A 909-nucleotide genomic window follows, 5' to 3' on the forward strand; every position below is an offset into this window, starting at 1 on the left:
TGCATTTACGATTGTATGAGGGAATGTAAATGCTGCTGGTATTGAAATTAGAATTGGAATGTAAATGCTATTGGTATTGAAAGTTCATTTGGAAATGGTGGTTGGTGCCATAGTTGGGAATGGTATAAATTTATCAATTCAATTTAGCATTGCACTCTAGAGTCTTTGTTTGTACTCTTGTTTGCGCGAGACCCTAAAGAGTCTTCCCTAACGACCCTAAAGAGTTGTATTTGCTACAAAAATATATTCATTTTACATTGTACTTCTTTGATTATTTTAAGCCTCTGCTTTGTAGGTTTGTAGTACGTAGTATTCATGTCTAGCTGTATTTAGCTTACATTAGGTCTTGAGAATATAGCTTGATGTGAATTATTCAATGTGAATTGTAAATTGAGAGGGGTAAGATTAAGCTTTCAAGTTGAAAGGGGTGTCACTCTGACTAGCCAGTGTTGCTTGTGGTATCCACTACAGATGGCTGGTCAAAGTGAGCAAACACTATGTGATGACATTGATAGTGAAAGTATAAGTGAAGTGCGAGAATATCCTATAGAGAAACGCAGAGAATTTGTAGACTTGCAGTCACAAATCTTATTTCATGAGTTTGGGCAGGATAGTGCTTGGCCAGAAGACCAATATCTATTGTTTGGAAGGTCTGGGAGAAAATGGAATGTTTTAACCATTTTCATTGACGATGTAATGGCATGGGATGTAAATGTAAAGCTTTTGACTCTCAAGAGGAAGCTAGGACTTGCTGACCGCTACAAGGTAGTATACCGCTCAAACGAGGAGACCATGTCTATGGTCACCTTGATGGACAGAGCGAAAGTGATAGGACATATTATTCCTAGAAGAAAAATTATTTTGTATCGACAGCCTCCACCATATCCCACTGCACAACCACCTTATTAA

At 37.8% G+C, this 909-nt stretch overlaps 1 protein-coding gene across 1 annotated transcript; it reads left to right on the forward strand.

The window, feature by feature from the left end:
- Positions 1-471: 471 nt before the first annotated feature.
- On the forward strand, positions 472-909 carry LOC147459311 (uncharacterized). The gene has a single exon (XM_086509807.1). It carries the CDS (start codon positions 472-474, stop codon positions 907-909), a length of 438 nt encoding a protein of 145 aa, XP_086365933.1.

The sequence above is a fragment of the Adiantum capillus-veneris genome, chromosome 4 (genome assembly GCF_014529385.1).
Source record: "Adiantum capillus-veneris isolate H3 chromosome 4, ASM1452938v2, whole genome shotgun sequence".
NCBI lineage: Eukaryota > Viridiplantae > Streptophyta > Polypodiopsida > Polypodiales > Pteridaceae > Adiantum > Adiantum capillus-veneris.